This window comes from Pimephales promelas, chromosome 24 (assembly GCF_988280905.1).
Source record: "Pimephales promelas chromosome 24, fPimPro1.hap1.1, whole genome shotgun sequence".
Classification (NCBI taxonomy): Eukaryota; Metazoa; Chordata; class Actinopteri; order Cypriniformes; family Leuciscidae; genus Pimephales; species Pimephales promelas.
Window position 1 is genome coordinate 28,965,979 of NC_142792.1, and position 22,109 is coordinate 28,988,087.

The 22,109-nt window shown below is 37.2% G+C and overlaps 1 protein-coding gene across 1 annotated transcript; it reads right to left on the bottom strand.

Annotated features, from left to right (window-relative positions):
* Positions 1-10,017: 10,017 nt before the first annotated feature.
* Positions 10,018-18,855, bottom strand: LOC120481484 (uncharacterized). The gene is made up of 3 exons (XM_089126949.1): positions 18,508-18,855; positions 17,729-17,887; positions 10,018-13,750 (listed from the first exon to the last, which is right to left on the bottom strand). Exons 2-3 carry the CDS (start codon positions 17,811-17,813, stop codon positions 12,846-12,848), a joined length of 990 nt encoding a protein of 329 aa, XP_088983075.1. The 5' UTR covers positions 17,814-17,887; positions 18,508-18,855; the 3' UTR covers positions 10,018-12,845.
* Between the last annotated feature and the right edge of the window lie 3,254 nt (positions 18,856-22,109).

A 22,109-nucleotide genomic window follows, 5' to 3' on the forward strand; every position in this document is an offset into this window, starting at 1 on the left:
CCAAAATAAAAGTCTTATTGAAAATCATAGAAATTCACATACAGAAAACACATTAAAACTAAGATAAATCGTTGATTTAAAGGATAAATCCCAGATCTAAAAAGCTATTAATATAACTGAGATATTTTTTAAAGCTTATGACTTAAACATACAATTATTTCAAGATCTAAGCAAGATATTGCAATTATAATTTAAACTACTGAGCATTTGTGATTCACAATCAAGTAAATACAGTATCTTGATCTTTATACTATAAAAGATTGGTATTGATAGCGGTGGATCGATATTGTTTTTTTGATGGCTGATGCCGATATCTCAGAGAGCAGGGTGGCCGATGGCCAATATAAAGCAGATATTTTTTTTTAATATAAATATATACACTTAATGTATTTTAATACAATTTTAATAAATTAGAAATAAATTAGAAAACAGATCTTTAAAATAAACATGCTTATACTTTAGTGTCAACTTCTTGAATCTGCAATCCTAAAACACTTTTTTTTTTCCAGAAATAAAACATTTGAAAACAATACATATCACTTATTTCCAGTAATGTTTACTTCCAATGTACTGCGGTCAATGAGTTGAACAAACGCCACCTAAAATGAGTGTCTGTAAGAAGATTTCATATTTTGGAAATTTTTATTGACAGAAGAAGAGATATTCTGATGTTTACCGTGTGCAGAATTTTCAAAACTCATCAGAACATGAAGTTTAAGTCCAAACCAAGCCAATCCGAGAAAGCTGTTAAAAATATGCCATTATTTCACCACAGGGTGTCAGTGTTCGTCAACACTAGTGACCGCAACGCTGAAATGTGGGAGAACAGATGAATAACATCAGTAGGACACGCGAACATTTATTTATTTGGAATAAATGTAATCATTCAGTGTCTCATTTTACTATTTATATGTTCATGCCCAAAATGCTTAATTAAATATTTAAAGAAGTTGACTGTCATTCTCCTCTACGCTGTGGGCGTTCTGATCGTAGGCACCTCACGAGCATTCATTCATTCATTCATTCATTCATTCATTCATTCATTCATTCAACTATTTTAAAAAGACAGGAATAAAGCACCAATGCACAAAAGACATACTTTTTATTAGTCAAATTCATTAAAAAAAGTAAACTCAACAGATATAGAATATAAGTAGGCTAAGAGAAAAATGCTGTTAACGAGAAGACATGGTACTACTGCAGGTTAGTGGATAAATATAAATAGCCTATTTATTATTCAGAATGGAACAGTTGGAAAGAAAATATATTTATAGGAACATTTCCGCAGGCTCAAGATAATTAATACAGAGATCATAATTCATTGTTTTAATCAATTGGCATCCATAAAAAGTAGTGATAATCTGAATTCTCATGTATGGACGTGCGATGAACACTCTCACCGTAAACTCCCGATATGTAATAAGTGGAACGCGGTAGTTCATTGTTTAAAAATATATATGAATATATGATACTTATTACATGTAAACCAATGCTATAGATTAAAAGCACAATCCTAACGTGAAGTGTGAAATGCATAAATATTATTGTTCTGTGTTGACTTTTTTTCACCTTAGGTTGCATAAAGAATGGACCAGCTTCCAGTCCCACCAACATGTATAGTGCACCATCCTGGATTTGAACCTAAGACCCCGTTTACACCTGGTATTAAAATGCGATCTGTATCCAGATAAGTTATCCGGATAATAAGTGTTCTGATCTTTACCTTTGCGTTTACACCTTGCATTAACATGCGTTCTCGTTATCCACATTGAGTTCGGATCTCTGACACTCGCGCGTGAGCGCTGAGGTGGCGGGAAATCAGCTGTAGTTTGTAAACATGGCAGTTGTAGGATCGTTAGAGATGCTATTAATGTACCACCTGTTTTTATTTTTTCTCTGTCGCGGTAGGAGTTGTTTTCAGCATTTTTCTGTTAGAAACAAGCAGAAAAGACGACAGGTCCTGTTTACAGCTTTTGTTTTTGCGGCAACTATGAATACTACGACAGTGAACCGGTCTCTGTGGATGAGAGAACGGAGTAATGATTGGTGGGAACGTATTGTCTTGGGGTCTTTTGGCAACGATGACTGGATGGCAAACTTCAGAATGAACCGACATTTGTTCAACTATGTCTGTGAGAAGTTACGGCCTGTGCTGTCACGCAGAAATACTCTGCTGCGGTCGTCGGTGTCTGTGGAGAAGAGAGTTGCAGCTGCGCTTTGGTATTATGCCACAGGGTCTGGGTACAGGACAATCTCTCATCTCTTTGGAATAAGTGCAGCAACTGTATGCCACGGAGTCTACCAGGTCGCCAGAGCGCTACGGTCTGTGTTGTCATAGCCCCAGAGCACAACGCGACTGCATATTTCAACAGAAAAGGTTGCCACTCGGTTGTGCTTCAAGCTGTTGTTGACCACCAGTATAGGTAAATATGAATGAATGTGTCTCTTTTATTGGTAAAAGAAAAAAACAAAAACTTTAGTCCCAGATTGTGCTTTTTTCACCCCACCGATGGCGTTAGTAGGCTACCCTAGCTTGTAGGTGAACTGTCTTGGTTTCTTCATATAGGGTGACACATCACATATTATGCCCTGTCTTTTAAAAGACTGCTATCCTTTCAGCCCCAGCGTGGTGCTGAAAGGATAGCAGATAGCCTATTAACCCCTTTGACTCCCGATTTGTCCTCAGTTCTCTGAACATAGGAGATAAAAAATACACACACACACACACAAAACAGTAATATTGTGAATTATTATTACAATTTAAAACAGCGGTTTTCTATGTGAATATATAGTGAAGTGTATTTTATTCCTGTGATCAAAGCTGAATTTATCATCATTACTCCAGTCTTCAGTGTCGCATGATCCTACAGAAATTATTATAATATGATGCTGAAGAAACATTTATGATTATTATCCATGTTGAAAACAGTTTTTTACATTTTTATTTCAGGATTCTTTGATGAATAGAAAGTTCAAAAGAACAGAATTGATCTGAAATGGAAAGCTTTTGTAACATTAATCACTACCATTCAAAAGTTTGGAGTCAGTAAGAATTTATTTTTTATTTTGGGGGAAAGAAATTAGAAAATACTTTTATGCATCAAGGATGAGTTAAATTGATACAGTAAAGACATTTATAATGTTAGAAGAGATGTTCTTTTGAACTTTCTATTCATCATAGAATTTTGGGGGAAAAGCAGTACACTTCACGTACACGTACATGTTTTCAACATTGAAAATAATAATTGATGTTTTTTGAGCATAAAATCAGCATATTAGAATGATTTCTGAAGGATCATGTGACACTGAAAACTGATGTGTAATCAGCAACAGTAATGATGTTGAAAATTCAGCTTTCAAATTACATTTTAAAATAAATTAAAATAGAAAACAGTCATTTTAAATTGTCATATTATTTCACAATATTACTGTTTGTCTTTTTTTTTTCATCAAATAAAGCAGCCTTGGTGAGCCGAAGAGACTTCATTTAAAAAACATGAAAAATCTTACTGATCTAAAACTTTTGACCGGTAGTCTATATATATATTCTGTATCCTGTAGTCTATGTCAAAGGCTACTTCATTGTTCATCACGTTCATCAGGCTATGTCAAAAAGACATTACATCAAATTGAATACTTTTAGGGGAGAAAGTAATCTATGTAGCATATCCCTATCATTAAAGTTCTGTTGGTTTGAAATAAACAGCATGTATGTATGTGGCAGGTTTATCAACACATACGTTGGCTGGCCAGGAAGCGTACATGATGCACGAGTGCTGAGAAATTCCACACTTTACGATCTGGCTGAGAACAACGAGCTATTTCAACTGGTGAATATTATAGAGCACAGTGATTCACTGTTTTTTATATTGTTAAACCTGCACATAACCCAACACTGGTCGGTGACTCCATTCATGCATTATATATAGATGTTATCCAAATATATATTTGTATAACATCTAATATATTTGTATATTAGATGTTATACAAATATATATATATATATTATATATATAATGCATGTATCTATCTATCACATGTGTGTGTGTGTGTGTGTGTGGTACATTTCTAGGTCACCCGTGACATACATGGCACATCAGTCCCTGTCATGCTTCTAGGAGATGCAGCATACCCCCTTCTGAGCTGGCTCATGAAGCCTTATCCTGATAACGGCCAACTAACTAACGCTCAGGAGTACTTCAACTACCGCCACAGCCATGCTCGTATGATTGTGGAGTGTGCTTTTGGTCGACTCAAAGGACGATGGAGATGTCTGCTGAAAAGAATGGATGTTCAAATCTTGCGAGTTCCGCATGTTGTAACAGCATGCTGCATCTTGCACAATCTTTGTGAAATTCATGCACAAAGTTTTGATGAAACTTGGATGGAATCAGCCCATGAACATACACCCAATGAGTCTCATCTCCCCCAACCCAGAGATGCTGGGCCACATGCTGTCCGAGATGTACTGACCAGGCTGTTTTCTCAGCAGAGAGGACATCAGTGACTGTCCACATCAGAAGTAAATGAAAATGAGTGCAAAGAAGAGTTTTGATGGGCACACAATGCATTTTACACAATGAACAGACATGACGCATATGATTTCTATATATGATTTAATACTGTTACAATTTTACAGATTTAGCCACTTAATTTTTGTGTTATTACAACTAACTTAAAGTTTAAATTTTGTTGTATACAAGTTCACAATATTTCTACTGTAGCTATTTTGTTAAATTATCTTAAATCAATTTTGTACAGTCCATCACTTGCAAATTGAACAAAGTTACATTGTTAAACTGATGCATTTTGTAATAAACTAGTATAACTAAAAAGTCATAAGTGCTAATTAATAACTGTACAATTAAACTACTGGCAAACTTACACTGAATAGATAAATGCTAGATAGTAAACCTTTATAAATGGGAGAAAAATACTTAAACAAAACCATCTATTCTTTGAATGCTGAATTCTCATCTAAAGTTCAAAACGATTGCAAATGCGCCATTAAAAATGCTAATATTTCAAATGTTAAAGAACAGTAAGTATTAAAACTGCAAGTCAGAAAATATACAACATTTAAATCAATCTCATGAAGAACATCCAAACAACTTAAAATACCTTTGACTACTAAATGCTAGTCAGAGTGCGGCCATTCTCTTCCTCCTCTTTTTCCTCTTGTGGCTTTGGGTCGCGTTGAGAAGGTGGAGGGTTGTGTACTGCCACAGGGGGTTCAAACTGCCCCAGAATTTGGAGGAAGGACTGTTCCATGCCATGATCTTGGGAAGGAGGCTGCTGGGAAAATGGCACCCGAGGGTTATATGGAGACAAAGGTGGTTGATACTGGGGTCCACGGTGCATGTATGGATGTAAAAAAGGAAGTTGGGTCTGAGGTGTGGGAAAGTGTTGCTGATGGTGCTGTGAATTTTGGACTTGTGTGGTTATGGACTGCATTAAAGGGTTAGTTCACCCAAAAATGAAAATTAATGCTGTACCAACCCCGTAAGACCTTCGTTCGTCTTCGGAACACAAATAAAGATATTTTTGATTAAATTTGAGAGCTGTATAACTACCACATTGGCTCCTAAGGGACTGCCTCTTGACGGCCCAGAAAGTCAATGAAGAAAATGTTTAAATATCCCAAGTGACTACCGTGGCTCAACTATATGTTTATCAAGCGACGCGAATACTTTTTGTGCGAAAAAACAATAAAAAATAACGAGTTTATTCGACTATTTCTTTTCTTCCTTGTAGGCCAGAACGAGACTTCCTTATAGATTTCCACGACGCATGCGCGAGATTTGCGATCTGCGTACAACAGCTTACACTACTTCAGATCGCAATTCTCGCGCATGCGTCGTGGAAATCTATAAGGAAGTCTCGTTCTGGCCTACAAGGAAGAAAAGAAATAGTCGAATAAACTCGTTATTTTTTATTGTTTTTTCGCACAAAAAGTATTCGCGTCGCTTGATAAACATATAGTTGAGCCACGGTAGTCACTTGGGATATTTAAACATTTTCTTCATTGACTTTCTGGGCCGTCAAGAGGCAGTCCTTTAGGAGCCAATGTGGTAGTTATACAGCTCTCAAATTTAATCAAAAATATCTTCATTTGTGTTCCGAAGACGAACGAAGGTCTTACGGGGTTGGTACAGCATGGGGGTGAGTAATTAATGACTTAATTTTCATTTTTGGGTGAACTAACCCTTTAACATTCCAAACATAGCCCTCTCATGCTCATGTTGTGCTGCTTGTAATTTGAGTTGATGTTCATTGTCAGTTGTAGAAATAGATGTAATGGCCTTTGCAAACGCCTCAAGTGATGTGTCAAATTTGGATTTCTTTCTCCGGCTGCTTCCAGCACTGCCACCTATTAATGGGACACACACACAGGTTTTACATTAATGATGGAAGTCATTTAAAGTTGGCATTTGCTGCTGTTAATCTTGATAGAAAGTATGAAAACTAATGAAACGTAAAATTTCCATAAAAGTAAAAAGAACACAATGTAAGATCAAGGCTTTTTTTTTTCATTTAGCACTTGATAAGACTTTCAATAAAGCTATCATTTACTTTACAAATCAATTACTTAACAAATTGCTTATAATGTTGCTTAGTTCACAAGCAAACTATATACACTTCTAACATAAAAGACAATAATAATAAACACCAGAACTAGTCTGAGTGAGAAGAGGAGTGTATAAGAATGGTTTGCTAGGACAAGGTAATAAGGAGAGATGGAGATGCATTCTGTACCCTTTGTATACATCCTCCTGAGACCCAGAAAAAAGTTTTTTTCATTTAGCTTTTTTTTTTCCATGTCATCACACTGTTTAGAGCATAAGAAACAAAAAACATTACAAATGGTAAAAACATTTTTTTGAAAAATTATATTCTATTCATGTTATACTATGTCCTATGTAGTGGACACCAGCACTGTTAAAACAATTCAATGACATAAAATTATATGTGTAGGCAAAAACAATGTTTTTTTTTTTTTCAATCACCAATAAATTTGGGGTTTCAGGATTTTTTTAAACCAAGATGATTCTCAACTATGTTATGAAAGATATAATGGAATTAATTGATACACCATTTTACTTTATGCAATATGTGGGTAAAATGGGCATAAATAAATATTCCCATTTAATGCAATGTATCTTTACACTGCATCTAATTTGCACGTTAATGTTTTCTTGGAGCAACATTTAATGAAAAAAAGAAGTGTAAGAATTGGAGTAATAATAAGCAACATTTTAATAATAATATCTAATATGTCATAAGAATATTGATGTATAATTTATTTTCACTTCTTCACTTGTTATATCTCCCAGAATGCCTGATAAACATGATTTTTATGTCCTGATGTCCTCTACAGTGGACATGTATTAAAAAATCAATGCCCTGTTCTGTAACAGAAAGTCATTTTTTGATTTGAAACCCCATAACATTTTCCTGAGATGTTGGTAGATGAAATACAATTTGAAAAGTAGTTTGATTTAAATTATAATTACAATATATTATTATATTTCCATAAGAGTGCTACATTTGATCACTAAATTAATGTTAGACATTTTTAAAGACCAAGGAGAAGTTGTTTTCATGGTGAAACCTCCAAAAATTTGGTATCTCTGCCCTGAATGTGCTCTTTACAGGACATCCAGAAAAAAAATGTGACATGCATGGTGTCAGAGAAATACACTAAAATATAATGTCCACTACGGTGGACAAAAAAGTCTATTCCTGGTTTCCCAGGAGGATAAACTATGATTGTACCTGGAGACCAATATCATGTAGCATATTACCTGCATCCTTTGCAGAGGTTCTCTTGCCTTTGCTGGAGCATGGGACCTCATCTGAGCTGGAAGGTTGGTCCACGGGAGTTGTGGATGGACCATTGTCCTGCTCAGTTCCTTCTCTCGATGTTATGTTCAGAGAGTTCTCTAAGCAATGATAATACGAGTCACAATCTCAAAGCGGACCCGTCAGAATTTGTGAGCTAAGTTACTTCATTAATTTGTCTTAGGTTAGCTAACGCTATAGATGATAGTGTTAGCAACTTTATCTAGTTAAGACATTATTAGACTAATTGCGTTTCAACGTTAGTGTTACCAGGATTGTTTACCTTTATCATTTGAAGTCGAGTCGTCGTCGGTGTCGGTGGCTGGCTCCGCACTGTCTAACGTTAAAGCAGGTTGAGATGTCGCACGGTCTGATAAAATCTTATCCAATTCTTCGAAAAATGGGCAAGTTGTCCTTGCGCGTCCGCTTTTGTTATTATTGTCTTTAGCTTTATGGTAAGCTACCTTTAGATGTTTTATTTTCCGTTGGCATTGCAGCCAGGTCCGTGGCCAGCCTTCTTCTTCCATTTGTTTTGAAATGTCCTCGTAAATTGAGCGATTTCTGTAGGAACTGTCCAGTTTTGCTTGAACAGTGCTGTCACCCCATAAAGCTATTAGACATCTGGTTTCCTGATGGCTCCAGGGACGTGAGTCGTCCATTTTTAATGTTAACTTTCCTTATTAATTTTGTTTCATTACTTCTGAGGGGTGTGGTTTTAGCGGGAAGAGGTCAAGGATCAGGGCGGAAGGATGACGTTTGGTACGAATGCGATCCCGTCGTACGGATTGCGTTTACACCTAGTAAAGATCCGAACACAATGCGAGCCAGACTACCTCCAGATGTGGTCAGGCAGATCCGATCACGATCCGATCACAACGCGTTTACACCTTGCATTAACATGCGTTTTTTATTATCCGGATAACTTATCTGGATACAGATCGCATTTTAATACCAGGTGTAAACGGGGTCTATCTGTCTAAATCCATATCAGAACATTTACAACATCTATAGATGTGACTATGGTCATATAAGGCGCAGGACCATAGAGGAGTAAGTGTAATTTGATAACCCTGCAAACAATGTAAATAATATCACAAACAAATCTGTATATTGCATATTTTCAACACGTAAATGACGACATTTAAACAAGATTTGTCACACCAATTTATTATGTAAAAAATAAATCACATATCAAAATGTACACACTTTATTCGGTCACATAGATAAGAGTTTTGTCTGTCGTTTTTAGGCAGTACCGCCATGTGGCATACTGCAGCTTTGTCAGCTGGTGCTGGGGCTACATAGGTCGCAGTGTCCGTGTTGTCATTCCGTGCTGTGTTGTAACACGGATACGTCAGGCATTTCCAGATCCGGCTGGACAGTACACTGGCTTTCGACCTCCTCTCGACTGAATCTGGAAACATGACGGTCCTTTGACGGTCTGTCATACTCTGCGCAAAGTGGCGGTGGAATGTGGATTGTCTTCAGTGCATCAACAAATGGAGAGGGGTCCACGACAACTTCATCAAACACAAGCTTCAATAGGTCATCAACATAAGCTATATGAAAAAAGTGAAATTTTTATGTAAATATATACTTATATAATAATTATTTTCTATATTTGTTGGTTGTAATAAAGTTTGGTTCCTTTTTTTTTTTTTTGGCCGTGCTATGCATGCCCCTTTTTTGGATTTCGGGAACACAATTTTGTAAACCCCCTGGTCCTGTTGATGTTGTGGCTTGTTCCCTGTTGGCATTTTCGTTATGATGAAGCACAGCAAGGTATAGTCTGCCAGAACAAAATAGACCGGTTAAAGGCAAGATCTACTTTAAATATTATTGAAAATACAAAGTTTATCTCTGTATTACCTGCACAACATTCCAATGAAAGGGAACACTACATTTTTAGGTGTAAAACGAAGAATTAAGGCCCTTTCACACCGGATGCGTAACGGAAAAGCGAAACGAAAAAGCGAATAGTTCGCGTGAGAATATTTCGCGTCAAAACCATTCACATCAGCCGCGACGCGAATTTGCGACGTTCAGAACTTCAACATTCCAAAACAAAAGCAGACCTGATTTTCATCAGAAAACGTAGGCTACTCTATAGGCTACTTATTATTATAGCCTATAGGTGAATAAATATAGATTTTATATTAGATGTCTTTTTGAAGTGATGTTAACATGATGCTTTAATAGGCTTAATAAAAAAAAAAAAAAATCCCAATCTCTAAATAGCACATTTTCAAATAAGCACATAAGTCCATTAGGAAAGATAAAGATGAATGCGTTCTTACCGGATTCGATCAGTGCATTTTGAATTTATATTGTTTGTCTGATGATCTGGCAGCTTCGATTGGACCTTCTTTTTAATTATGTGCATGTCAGTAACTCGCAGTAACTACTGGCAGGTGGAGCTCACTTTCACCAGTTCACTTTAGGTCCACAGTTGCCTGGTTCCTTGTCCACGCAGCATTCATCAGAGCAAACACTCTCTCCACGAAGAGTTTGTTTGTTTGTGATGGCTCCATTAACGTCTGTGCTGTGCATTTTCTATGTTTTCTTATTACATTTTTTTAAATTGTAGAATTGTTATTTAAAGGACGATTAAATAAAAGGATGCAGACAAAAAAATGCGGTACAGTGCTATGACTTGCGGGACGTGGCACATAGCTTCTTCATCACTATCATTATCATCCAGTGAAGACAAGCTTTTTATTTTATTTAAAAGCAGAAAAGAAGGTTTGGGGCACCCACTACCGGAGCTAAAAACATATGGCAGAAGGTGAGCTGTCCCATTCATCAGGGGCTACGTTTACATGCAATCAAATAAACACTTTTAGTAAACGTATTGAAGGCTCAAATGGACTGAAAAGCCTTGTAAACACCCGGTTGGGCTCGATACGAACGAACGAGCACAACGTCCCACCAGTCCTTGTTTCAGATATTCATTCACAGACTCGACACACAAGCAATCAGAAGGTCCGTCCGTCATTGCTGCGGTCACGTCACCTTTGTTTCCCTGTATATGATTGGCTGAAGCCTTTTCTTTCGCCTCAAAAATCGACATCGAAGCGGAAAAAATAAAAGTCGTTTTTTCGCCGCATCAGATTCGCGTTCGGTGTGGAAGCACTCATTACACAAACAGCTGATCAAAAAATAAAACCATCGCGCGAATTATTCGCGCGTCAAAATCGCGTTCAGTGTGAAAGGGCCTTTAGGCTGTGGAAAGCCTCCAGGGAAGATGTCTGGAAATGATGACTGAGTTTCTTCACATCTTTGAGAACCCTCTTGTTGCACAGTATTTGTTCAATTTTGTGGACAGACACTGACCCCGCAATATTGTCAGTAATAGCCCAGAATAATTTTCAGAACAGTAACTTAAATTTTTTTACTATTCAATGTTTTTGTATATATAATATAAAATACATTACTCAAAAAAAATAAAACAGAGATACACGTATTTATAAGAATAACGTTCATTGGATGCTGTGAGTGGATGCGCGCATTTGGGAAAGATGGGATTGTCGTGTGCCACCTTCTACAGAGAAGTAGCCACCTTCTCGGTATCCTTCACAGTATACTAGTTTAAAAAAAAATCAGACCATTTTACCAATCACACTTAGACATTTAAAATACTACCAGACATGAAAGGAAAAAACAATACAGAAATTCTAAGTGACTTTAATCGGGGGGAAAGGGAGTCGGTAGAGGGTGGTTGCATAGATAAGCAATGAGATACGTCTGGACAAGGAGGTGTCCTGTGTTCTTTCTCTCACGCTTTCCCTCCAGGGGTCCGTTTTGTTGTTTTATTGTAGGGGGTTTAATCTCAGGTTTTGACTTTGCAAGAAAGCCAAGTCTAGTTCGAGTTGACTTACAAACAGAGAAATTCAAGTTGTGATGTTTTTTGTGATATATTTCACACATTTTTGTCATGTGTTGTTTAAGTAAGTTTCATAGGTAAGAAATTTGTTAGGTAATGTATGGTCCAAAGATGAGGCGGCAAGTTATAAAGTTGAGAGCGAAGACATACACTCTCACACACACATATAACACATTTTAAACCAATGAATATAAATGTATATTTATTCACAACTCTTATGTTAACAGCAATAATAAGACATTTCTGTCATAAGAATAGCTAATCCGCTGATGGACCCCGTGCTGCCTTGTTATGGGAACACTCCCAGGTGAAGGTAATGAGGAAATTAAGTGGCATTTCACTGCTCCCTTCACCAAGTGTGTTCCTAACAACTACATAATGGCACGCCAGTGTCCTGCTCCCTTCAAAGTCCCCACTTCAAGGCTCTGCCCTTGAGTAGGGGATAGGGATGCTCACCTCCATTTGGAGTTTGCCCTCTTGTTTCTGTTTCTTATTCGCCTGTATTTTAATCTGGAAATTCTGTACTCTTTCAGAAGATGCATAATAGCGCCCTCCACTGTATACAAGTGAAAATAGATTTTTATGTAAATTCCTAGATACTAAGAATTCTTACCATACTAAGAATTAAGATCATTTGGTTTTCTTTATAAATCAATATTTTCAAACAATGTGAGCATTTAAAACTATGTGAAAAAATTATTTAAAATGCAACTAAATCAAAAGAGTAAACAACTACAAGCCAAGAATTAATGCTAAAATTACTTAATTATACTTTTAATTACACTTCCAATAAATCAAAATATTGAGAACAAGTATAGGCTATATGAGTCAGGTATACTTAAGTGTAATTGAAAGTTAAAACTACACTGAAAGTATACTTTTAGTTTGAAAGACGTATATGAATATATACGAATACACACTTTTTGTGAGGGGAGTCTTTAAACAGGAAAATAATCTGGGTCTCATGTTTACATGACTTTTCATATGTATTTGTAAGAGTGACGATTTTATTACACTGATCACAATTGAATTGACTTTCTCCCAAATGAATGTGCAGAAGATTGTTACAATTTCTCTTTTTTTCTAAAACTCGTCACACTGACGAAATCAGCAGTTTCTTTCAAGAATGAGTTTGCGAATGCCGTTTCAAGTCTGTGTGATACGTGAAACTCTTCTCGCACTGAAGACACTTGTGCGGCTTCTCTCCAGTGTGAACTCGTATGTGGATCTTAAGGTTTCCTTTAATCCTGAAGCTCTTTCCGCACTGGATGCAGGTGAAAGGCTTTTCTCCAGTGTGAATTCTTATATGGTTGTCAAGGTTTGCTTTGTTTGTGAAACTCTTTCCACACTGATGGCATTTGTAAGGCTTCTCTATGGTGTGAATTTTTACATGATTCTCAAGGTGATTCCTATCTGAGAAACTCCTTTCGCACTGATGACATTTAAAATAGTCTCCTCCAGAGTGAATCCTCATGTGATGATTAAGGTTTTCTTTATGTCTGAAACTTTTTCCACACTGATCACAAACAAACAGCTTCTCTCCTGTGTGAATTGTCATGTGAGTCTTAAGATTTCCTTTCATCGTGAAGCTTTTTCCACACAGTTTGCAGGTGCAAGGCTTCTCTCCAGTGTGATATGTCATGTGGGCATTAAGGTCTCTTTTCTGTTTAAAACTCTTTCCACAGTGAGGGCATGTGAATGGCTTCTCTCCTGTGTGAACTCTCATGTGAATCTTAAGATTTCCTTGTAGTGAGAAACTCTTCCCACACTGTTGGCAGGTGTAAGGCTTCTCTCCAGTGTGAACTCTCATGTGGCCAGTAAGGATTTTTTTCTGTGTGAAACTCTTTCCACACTGAGGACATATGAACGGCTTCTCTCCAGTGTGGACTTTCAAGTGGATTCTAAGGTTGTCTTTTCGACTGAAACTCTTTCCACACTGTTGGCAAGTCAAAGGGGTCTCTTCAGTGTGAACTCCCATGTGGACTTTGTCATGTAGTTCTTGACTCTCCTCTTTCGCCATCAAGTCTATGGTGAAAAGAAACAAAAACAAGTTAACACCAGTTTATTGACACAAAGCAACAGACATTGAAACATTTAGACATGTAAAACATCAAATAACCTGTGTAACCTGTAATCTCAGAAAGTCTTGCCAATAATGTTATTTCTCTGAAAGCAGAAGTCAAGCAACAGAAGGTGACAATAACTGTAAGTGTTTTTGTATCTTTTTCTCATTTGATTTAAGTGCAGTTTTAGTAATTAGGAAACAGTGTTTGTTTATCTTTTTTCAAAAGTGTGTTAAACTGTTTAGAAGCAGATCTCCTAGAAGTGGTAAATGCCTCACTTCGCTCTGGGAGTTTTCCGAACTCCCTGAAAACTGCAGTTGTCAAGCCCCTCCTGAAAAAGAGCAATCTGGATAAGACCATCTTAAGCAATTATAGACCGATCTCAAATCTTCATTTCATAGGCAAGATCATTAAAAAGGTTGTCTTCAATCAGCTGAACAACTTTTTAAGCTCAAATGGATATTTTGACAATTTTCAATCTGGTTTCCGATCGCATGACAGCACGGAGACAGCGCTCATAAAGATAATAAACGATATTCGCTTAAATACTGATACAGGCAAATTATCCATGTTGGTACTACTCGACCTCAGTGCTGCATTTGACACTGTTGATCACGACATACTTCTTGACAGGCTGGAAAACTGGGTGGGGCTTTCTGGGATAGTCCTAAAATGGTTCAGGTCATACTTAGAAGGGAGAGGTTATTTTGTGAGTATGGGAGAACATAAGTCTGAGTGGACATCCATGACTTGCGGAGTCCCTCAGGGCTCGATTCTTGCGCCACTCTTGTTCAACCTGTATATGCTCCCAATGAGCCAAAAAATGAGAAAGAACCAAATCGCTTACCACAGCTACGCAGACGACACACAGCTCTACTTAGCCCTATCGCCTAACGACTACAGCGCCATTGACTCCCTGTGCCAATGCATTGATGAAGTAAACAGTTGGATGTGCCTATGTAGCCGGTAGATTTATGTTATATTTTCACATGGAGAGAGAAATGTTGTATAGACTGATAACTTCAGCAAAACTTGAATGCTATGTTTTATTTTAAATGGTTACATTTGAGAGTTCCGGCAAATTGTTGTATGTGGGGCTTTAATTAGGGAGACACCTGAGGGAAGTACATCGCTTCTCCTTTAAAGGAGTAGTTCACTTTTAAAAAAACTTTTGCTGATAATTTACTCGCCCCCATGTCATCCAAGATGTCCATGTCTTTCTTTCTTCAGTCGAAAAGAAATTAAGGTTTTTGATGAAAACATTCTAGGATTTTTCTCCATATAATGGACTTTACTGGTAACCAAACGGTTCAAGGTCCAAAAGACACTTTCAGTACAAACTGCAAACTGTTCAAAGGGCTTTAAACGGTTCCAGACGATGAATACGAGTCTTATCAAGCGAAACGATCACTCATTTATTAAAAAAAAAAAACAACAACAAAGTTTAAGTTTTATAAACACAAATGCTCGCTTTGCTCTGTTCTGTGATGCGCGTTCGTGACTCTCCTGTTCGAACTCGTTCATCAAAATGAACAAAACTTTTTCCGAGTCAATTCGTTGAATGAACCAAATGACACAAAAAAAGATTTGTTCATTTTTATGGACAGAATTTCTAGGCGCAGCCAGGGGCCGGAGGGTGTCAGTTTTAAGGACCACACAATTTCGTCTCTGCTCTTTGCGGGTGATGTTGTCATGCTGGCCCCATCAGACCAGGACCATCAGCATGCACTGGGATGGTTTGCAGCCGAGCAAAGCGGCTGGGATGAGAATCAGCACTTCCAAATTCCAGGCCATGGTTCTCAGTCGGAAAAGGGTGGCTTGCCCACTTCAGGTTGGTGGAGAGATCTTGCCTCAATTGGAGGAGTTCAAGTATCTTGATCTTGTTCAAGAGTGAGGGAAGGATAGAAAGGGAGATTGACAGATGGATCGTTGCAGCTTCTGCAGTAATGCGGTCGATGTACCGGTCTGTCGTGGTGAAGAAGGAGCTGAGCCATAAGGGGAAGTACTCGATTTACCGGTCAATCTACGTTCCTACTCTCACCTATGGTCATGAACAGTGGGTCATGACCGAAAAGACAAGATCCCAGATACAGACAGCCAAAATTAACTTTCTCCACAGGGTGGCTGAGCAATCCCTTTTTTTCACCATAGTTGTAAAAAATCCTAGAGGAAACACTGAGACCAATAAACAACTCTTTTAACAACTAAAATTTAATTTGAAGTTTGTCCTTTTTTCATTTGCACGCTGCCTTTCTACTAGCTTGTCTTAGTCGTCGGATATCAGAGTTGAGCCATGGTTCAGTTTTAAGTTTGGGCTTATAAGGCTGAAGTGGAGCAGTTACATTTAGGACATTTAGCCAGGCAGAGTTTAATAGACAGAGATGTTGGTCGGCATCCAAATAAGATAGTGGTGAAATCAAAAGCAAATGTGAGCAGGATTCCAAATCATGCTCGTTAAAAGTTGAGCCAAACTGAGACCAATAGGACTGAGACAATGTAATATCTTCTGTAGTGGAATGAGAAAGACAAGAAAGGGATGTAGAAAATAAAATTGGCTTATGGTCCGAAAGCATAAAATCAGATACAACAACATCGCTGATTGCAAACCCATGAGAGAACACAAGATCCAAAATGTGACCCTGAGTGTGAGTGGAGTGTTTTATCCACTACACCATGCTAAAATAACTCCTTCGATAGTGTTAAATTGACAGCAATCGTGGATATTAAAATGATCCACTAATTTAAAAAATGGTCATAGTTTGTGGCAATATTACCAATAAATTCAGTGAATTGCTTGGTAATCAGCACAGAAAACTAGTTACTGTCACATCCCAAACGTAACAGCCTAGAATACTGTCTAACACTTGATGGCTGCTCTGTTAAGTCTTCATCGGCGGTTAGGAACCTGGGTGTGCTCTTTGATACTAATCTCTCATTTGAAAGTCATGTGTCGAGTATCTGTAGTTCCGCATTTTTCCATCTTAAAAATATATGTAAATTACGCCATATGCTCTCATTGACAAATGCAGAACAGTTAGTTACTGCGTTCATGATCTCAAGGCTAGATTATTGTAATGCTCTACTGGGTGGTTGCCCTGCACGCTTAATAAACAAACTCCAGCTAGTCCAAAACGCAGCCGCTCGAGTTCTTACCAGAACCAGGAAGTATGACCATATTAGCCCGGTTCTGTCAACCCTGCATTGGCTGCCTATTAAACATTGTATAAATTTTAAAATATTGCTGATTACTTATAAAGCACTGAATGGTTCAGCTCTGCAGTACTTGAGCGAGCTCTTAACGTATTATAGTCCTTCACGTCTTTTGCGATCTCAAAACTCCTGCCAGTTGATAATACCTAGAGTATCAAAATCGACTGCAGGCGGGAGATCCTTTTCCTATTTAGCACCAAAACTCTGGAACAATCTTCCAAACATTGTCTGGGAAGCTGCATAGTTCAGATCAGCCGGAACCAGGAACACGTCCCGTAAATCCTGATGTACTTGGTACATCATAAGAAGGATGGCGTCTACGCTAATATTAGTTTCTTTGTTTTAGTCTTATTTCCTTTTAAAGTTACTATTTTAAAGAGTAAAAGTGTTTTAAACAGTGTCCCTGGTAAGAAACTAAAGTTTACAAACCTTGATTATATAAAGTGATTTTGAGGATGACACATTTTTTTTAGAAAATAAATGTATTTGTTAGATACTGTTGGATAATTAAGAGCTAGAAATTTCGTTGTTTCATTGACTCACAAGAAGATTGGGTTTGATGTTACACAAAATAATTGTTTTGGCAAATTATTATTCTTTACTTATTTAATGTGTGTCATGTCATTAACTTTGTCATGAGTTAATTTATAAAATAATGAGCATGTATAATATATAGATAAAAAGATGCATGATGCAAAATTTCTGAAGAAAGACTGAGAATGAAACTGACCTGTTTGTGTCTCAGTTTCTTCATGTTTGACTCTGAATGTTTCTTCAATCTTCATGTCTTCACTCTCCTCTTTAATAAACGCCATCTTTATAATAGTGTGTCATGTGGATCTCAGTCGCTTCACCAGGAGTTTTTCTGTGTGTGTTTGGACACTCTGGCCTGTTTAAGAGGAGAATAATTAACAAATAAAAACACTCAAAAGTAAATCTCTGAGAGCGTCTCAATCAGATCTCGTTCAGTAGTTCAGTTCACTGGTAAGAGAGTCAGTCAGAGAGAGAGAGTTAATGGACTTAAATGATCTGATTAGACTAAAAACAATTAATGTGTATAGGCGACTTGTAAAATATATTTAATGGATCACACTGTGATGAAAACATTGTCAGTTGATTTGTAGAAGTTATCATTCCACATGTGTGTGTGTGTGTGTGTTGTTGCTGCATTTACACTGCTGAACTTCAGGAGTCGTCAGCGTGATTCAGTGATTCGAGTGCTTAAAGACTCTGAATCATTTGATTCAATTTAATCTGAACCAGTTTCTAAAAGCTATTAGTTTCTCTATCATTAGAGAAAAAACCGTGTGTTTATAATTAACTGATCCACAATATAGGGAGCGAAATGAGACGCACTTTTTGTGATATAAACTCTACAAAAAAACAAACAAAAAAAGATATGTTGGTATTAGATTGATTATTCTGTTATTTTAATCAATCAAAGTTCTCAATATAATAGTTTGAACGGATTGTATTGATTTAAACACACAGATAATGAAAAACACAAACCTTTCTTCAGCAGAATCACAGATACAGGAGCACGGCGCACTCTTATGACGTCATGTCGCCACACCAAAATAAAAGTCCTGTTCACTTGATGGCTGCTCTGTTAAATCTTAAATTTCCTTAAAATAGGAAGGGACTTGAAGCCACTTGCTGGATTTGCAAAATACAAATATGTCTGATTAATAAAAATATATTGAATTTACTTCTGTTAAATTATTGTAACTAAATTAAGAAATGATTAAAGGAATTAGATCAGCACTTGTTGATTTTTCGTTTAAAAACGGTGACCTTTTGCTACGTTTGTACCTCCCGTCCAGACTAAAATGAAAAAACCGAAGGCGTAAAACGGAGAAGTTTTTAGAATCTCCGAAGGGCGTTTTAGTAAAGACCGAACAAAATGGAGGAGTTTACAAACGATGACGCAGAGGCTCACGCTCGGCTCCATGATTGGGTGTCATCAGTCATGACGTGTCCTTCCCTGATTCGTCAGCCACTGTTTACACTGGCACGCGCATGCCCAGTGTTGGTGAATGGTCACGTGATCTGCGTTTTCAATCGTTTTAATGTGGACAGAGATCATTCTAATACGCAGATAAAACGCTGGTGTGGACAGAGATCATATTCATGTTTTAATTCTCCTTTTTTAAACGAAAACGCAGTAGTATGGATGGGGCCTGAAGCGCATGCCGAATGGAAGTTCGGGAGCACGCGGGTCCACTCCACTGTTGGTGGCTGGAAGCCGGTCTCATCGTTCTGCATCCTTGATATTGAGGGGTAGGTACTTTATATTTACCTGTTTGTTATTAGTACTGCTGGATTATAAATTAGAAATAAGCTGTTAGACACTGTTTCAATGATTTTAAGCAGGCTTATTTTCACAGACTTGAAGCACACGTGTTGGGTTCAATTATGTGGTTCGTCGATACGAGTTTCACCTTAACGTTAATATTTCCGCTACAATTGGTGCCACAATTCAATGTTAGCTACGACTAACTTTTAAATACATAACCCACATACTTTTATATACACTTTTATAGGTAACTGTCTATGGTGCTGGAGTAATTGAGCTTATAAATGGACTGAGACTAGAACAGTGTTTTACCAAAAGGACAACTGGCTCGTTACACACTTACAAAGATTTTCTGGCAGTGGAGCAGTCACTAATGTACAGTTTTAGTTCGTTTTTTTCAAATGTGAAGCATTCTATCTACACCGGGAATTTATAATTAACAAAATTTTCGTTTTATTTTTTTTAGTAGTGCATCAGACTATCTTTTTATCATTATTTTACAGCTCAAAAAATTGTTACACTCACAAATGTTAGTTCATGTTTGTTTAAATGTAAAATTTTTTTAGGCCAAGGTTTAACTTAAAAAATATTATTAGTATTTTTATCATTTTTTAAATAGTATTGCATCAGAATATATTTACTATAGTATTTTACAGTTCAAATTGTTACAATTGTTTTTGTTAAAGGGGTCATGAACTGGCTTTTTAAATTTTATTATATTGTTGGGCGTCTCGCACTGAAGACTTGGAAGTAAACGCCCACTGCTGTGAGAAAACAATTTTGCATATTATAATGAGTTTCAACTCACTTCGTCGGTGCACATAGGGGAAATTGTTTTGAAAACGTCCAATGATGTAAAAAGGTAACCGAAATGTTTCGCCCATGTTCGACCCAGAGTCTGTGTGTTGCACCATGCCTGTCAGATCCAACATAAACGGCACAGCACCGTTCTTTAATCTTAATCGGCTGCAAATCCAGTCTCAATCTGTGTCTTGATTACAAAACAATCATCAGTGAAATGAAGCGAACAAATGAACAATGTTTTGCCCCCATCAGCTGGAACGTCATTAAAATAAAGTTTATCCATGCAGTCCTATTGGAATTCAGAGGAAGCTTATGCAGCGGCTGTCTTCTTCCACAACCAGGCACTGCACAATATTCTGTATTCTGCATTGCTCGCTTGGTAGCTCGATCCTGTTTGTCATCACGAGGTAGGCTTCTAGGTTATTTAGCTATGCGTGTAATGCGTGAATCGGTGGGCGGGGCTAAACCGGCCGTGTTGAAGTAGGCGTTGATCTTCTTCAGCGGGGTTGGTGTTTTATCCTGTTTGACATCATAGTTCCCCACTTTGAAAAACGAGTCGTTTGCTGAGGCTGGTGTCAATAAAAGCTTTTCTTGGACTAACGAGGACGTTTTCAGTTCTGAAACTTACAGGATATTCTTATAAAATGATGACCTCTTAGAGGAAAATTTGATTTCTCAGTTCATCACCCCTTTAAATTCATTCTTATTTACAAATTTCATTTTTTTTTTCTGTCAGGCCATCGTTTAACTTACAAATTTCCAAAAGGGGAGTGTTAAAATGGCTTAATTAAAAAATGGGTCAAAGTTTTACAAGCATTGCTTGGGAATCAGTTTTCTCAAGAGCCAAGATTTTGTTAGCTAAATGTCTCTTAAACATTCTGTTACAAATACTATATATATTTATATACTATATAAAACCTTTTCCATGTGTTTTTCTATCAACCGGAGGTCTCCTGACAGCATCTTTGAAGTTCATTTAGACCATGAACCCATCTCTGAGGTTAATGAAACGAAATACTTGGGCATAATCTTGGATAGACACCTGAAGTTTAAAAGTCATGTAAATCATGTTTGCAGGAAAGTTAAATCAAATCTAAATTGCTTTCGTTTCATTAGAAGAGAGTTGCCACATCATGCGGCTTTATTGTTTATGCATGCAATGGTTTTTTCACATTTCTCATATTGTATTACAGCATGGTCACAGACATCAGCGTCCACTCTGAAACCAGTCATTTCTCTATACAAACAGGCAATTAAGATATTTGACAAAAAACCCATGATATACCATCACTGTAATATTATAAAGAAGCATAAGCTTTTTACTTTTGAAAACTTTGTAAATTTTAGTATTTTGAAATTGACTTTTAAATGTTTGAACAACTGTGTGTCACCACTGTTCTCTGGCCTCATAGAGAGGCGTCAGGGCTCTTTAAGACCTTCCACCAGAGCCTCAGTTAGTGGGGATTGTGTGATACCGAAGTTTAGAAAATCTTTTGGTCAGTCTAGCTTCTCCTTCAGAGGGGCTACACTATGGAATTCTCTCCCAATTGGACTCAAACTGCAGAGGAATATTAACATCTTCACCAGAGACCTTAAACAGTGGCTGAAATCGGGCCAAAGTTGTTCCCATGTGTAAATGATCTTTGTCTTGTTTTATAATGTGTTTTTATCTGTAGTAAAAGCCCCTATGGACAGGTGTTGAAAATTAGCACATGTGCTATTACACTTTAAACAATGCATCTGGTTCGTCCAATGTTATTGCTATGTCCATATTAAATAAATAAATAAATAAAATATATATATGAGTGTATGTATATGTTTTCCTTTCAATTTTTTCTCGTCTGACTCACCTGAATGAAAGCCTCCCCAGATAGCAAACTGACATTGAATCAACGTGGAAACGACGTCTCTCATGACATTGAAACAACGTTGATTTGCTCATCGAATTAACGTTGAACCAACGTCAGACGCGGCATTCTTCAAAGCTAAATGAAATCGAAAATTGGTTTGC

Coding starts and splice junctions, on each gene's coding strand:
- LOC120481484 (XM_089126949.1), bottom strand. CDS start 17,813: ATGGCGTTTATTAAAGAGGAGAGTGAAGACATGAAGATTGAAGAAACA. Junction 13,751..17,728: donor AGAAACTGAGACACAAACAG/GTCAGTTTCATT, acceptor TTTTCACCATAG/ACTTGATGGCGAAAGAGGAG.